Genomic DNA, 2,025 nt, shown 5'->3' with positions numbered 1-2,025 from the left:
GTAATGAAGCTGATACTTGTCGCTGCTCTGCTGGTGTGCCTGCTGGCGATACACGCTGATGGACAATATAGTAACTACCGGATCAGGATGTATTGGAGAACAACTACATCATGTATCTATAGAGCAGCAAGGGCGTTGTCTCGCTGTCCGGGCGTCAGATCAAGGTTCTGGTACCGAGGATTCAGTGGGAAGAGAGGTATGATTTAAGCTTGTTGTTTCAAGGCAGTTGTCAAGGTGTTAAATGTGAGATCAAGAAAGAGAGGTAACTTCCTGTGTTTTTCATCTATTTTGATAAGAAGACATGTGTCTCAAGGTGATTCATTATATATGCGTATTGAATTTGTATCGTTTAGCCTTAGACAGACATCAAATCACGTGCATCTTCACAAACAAATCCTTAAACAATTCCTGAATTGATGTTTGATGTTTCGTTTGCTAATTACCAGTGCATGCATCAGTAATCTAGGGGCTCTGTAAATATCGGAGTGTGTACGAAATGAACTAGTGATTGATATTATGAACAAAGTCTGTCGCTGTCCACGCTGTCGGAGTACGATGCCATACAATCAACAAAATCACTTGAGTCTGATTACACGATTTTCTTAAGGGTCTATTTTAACCCGGACACCCCACGGAGATGTAGGATGTAGGATGTATACAAACAGTAGTCATTTTACGTCAGTATTCCCCCAAACCATAATTTCTAAGATTTCTGTACTTACAATCAACAAATACATGTGGGAAAAGTTTATGGGGTGGGTCTAACATTTTGGGATTTTTTTATGACAGGACAAGGGTGACGGTTACCAGAAACACATGTTGGTAAATCCATGCAGGGAAGGCAAAGAGTGTTATTTCGTCGAGAAATGTAGCCAAGCTGGGAGGCAATCAATGACAAAAATATATTTAATGTGTTTATGCCTTTTTATTAGAACAAACCAACAGTCAATCCTCATTCTTTTGCATTATTCATACTTTTTTTTGAGAAATCGACGACGCAGATGAGAATGCTGACCAATCAGAGAACGATGAGCAGCTGATCAGCGCCAGAGATCTGTTTGAGACAGCCGATGGAGCAAGTCATGGAGGTAATACTGCGTCATTAAAAAGATAATAAAAGCAACAAACGCCTTTCCATTTCATTACACATCTCTCATAAAAGCAGAGTTTTTTTCAGGACTATGCAATAGGTGTGTATGAATCACTATCAGACCCGTGAAGATCCGGGGTAGAATAAGTCTTCAGCAACCTATGCTTGCCGTGAAAGGCGACTATGCTTGTCGTAAAAGGCGACTAACGGGATCGGGTGGTCAGGCTCGCTGAATTGGTTGATGCATGTCATCGATCCCAATTGCGTGGATCGGTACTCATGATTTCAATCACTAGATTGACTGGTCCAGACTCGATTGTTTACAGACCGCCGTCATCTAACTTGAATATTGCTGAATGCAGAAAAACTCTTTTCACAAAAATGTTGATTGTAAAAATATTTTTAAGAAACTTTGATTCAAATAGGCATACTCCAGCAGCCTGCCAGATAAACAATTTCAGTTTGATCAACATGTAGAATGAAGTGAGTGAGTGAGTGAGTGAGTTAGGTTTAACGCCGCTTTTAACATTACTCCAGTTATATCACGACGTGTCAGCTTAATGTGGGAGGAAAGCCCAAAGTGATGCAGGTCTGAGACGTTTACCTCTTCGGTGATGGGTATGGTGCTGACAAACCTAGAAACATAATCGGGGTGAACCGGGATTCGAACCCACAATCATAGGTTTCTGGCGTGTCCAGGAGACGCAACTCTGCACAGCGAATCGCGGCGCCTTAGACGACTTGGCCACCCGTGCCTCAATAATGAAGTGAACAGTTGTAAGATTTTGCTAAGATTTATGTTCTTTAAAAATGTTGAATAAAAGTAGGTTCAGGAACCTCATGTGATATCCATCCATATTCCAGGCAACGGCGCAGGATCCACAGGCGGGATTCGTCAGCCTACTGACGCATAGAAACACAGGCGACACAGTGTG

The 2,025-nt window shown here is 41.9% G+C and overlaps 1 protein-coding gene across 1 annotated transcript; it reads left to right on the top strand.

Moving 5' to 3' along the window:
• LOC139475951 (uncharacterized) lies at positions 1–2,025 on the top strand. The gene is made up of 3 exons (XM_071259160.1): positions 1–196; positions 987–1,088; positions 1,955–2,025. The coding sequence occupies exons 1-3, from the start codon at positions 4–6 to the stop codon at positions 2,002–2,004; spliced, it is 345 nt and encodes a 114-aa protein (XP_071115261.1). The 5' UTR covers positions 1–3; the 3' UTR covers positions 2,005–2,025.

The sequence above is a fragment of the Haliotis cracherodii genome, unplaced genomic scaffold, assembly GCF_022045235.1.
Source record: "Haliotis cracherodii isolate W230 unplaced genomic scaffold, xgHalCrac1.p SCAF_3, whole genome shotgun sequence".
Lineage (NCBI taxonomy): Eukaryota > Metazoa > Mollusca > Gastropoda > Lepetellida > Haliotidae > Haliotis > Haliotis cracherodii.
The sequence above is the reverse complement of the archived record's forward strand: the minus strand, read 5'-3'. Positions and strand labels throughout refer to the sequence as shown.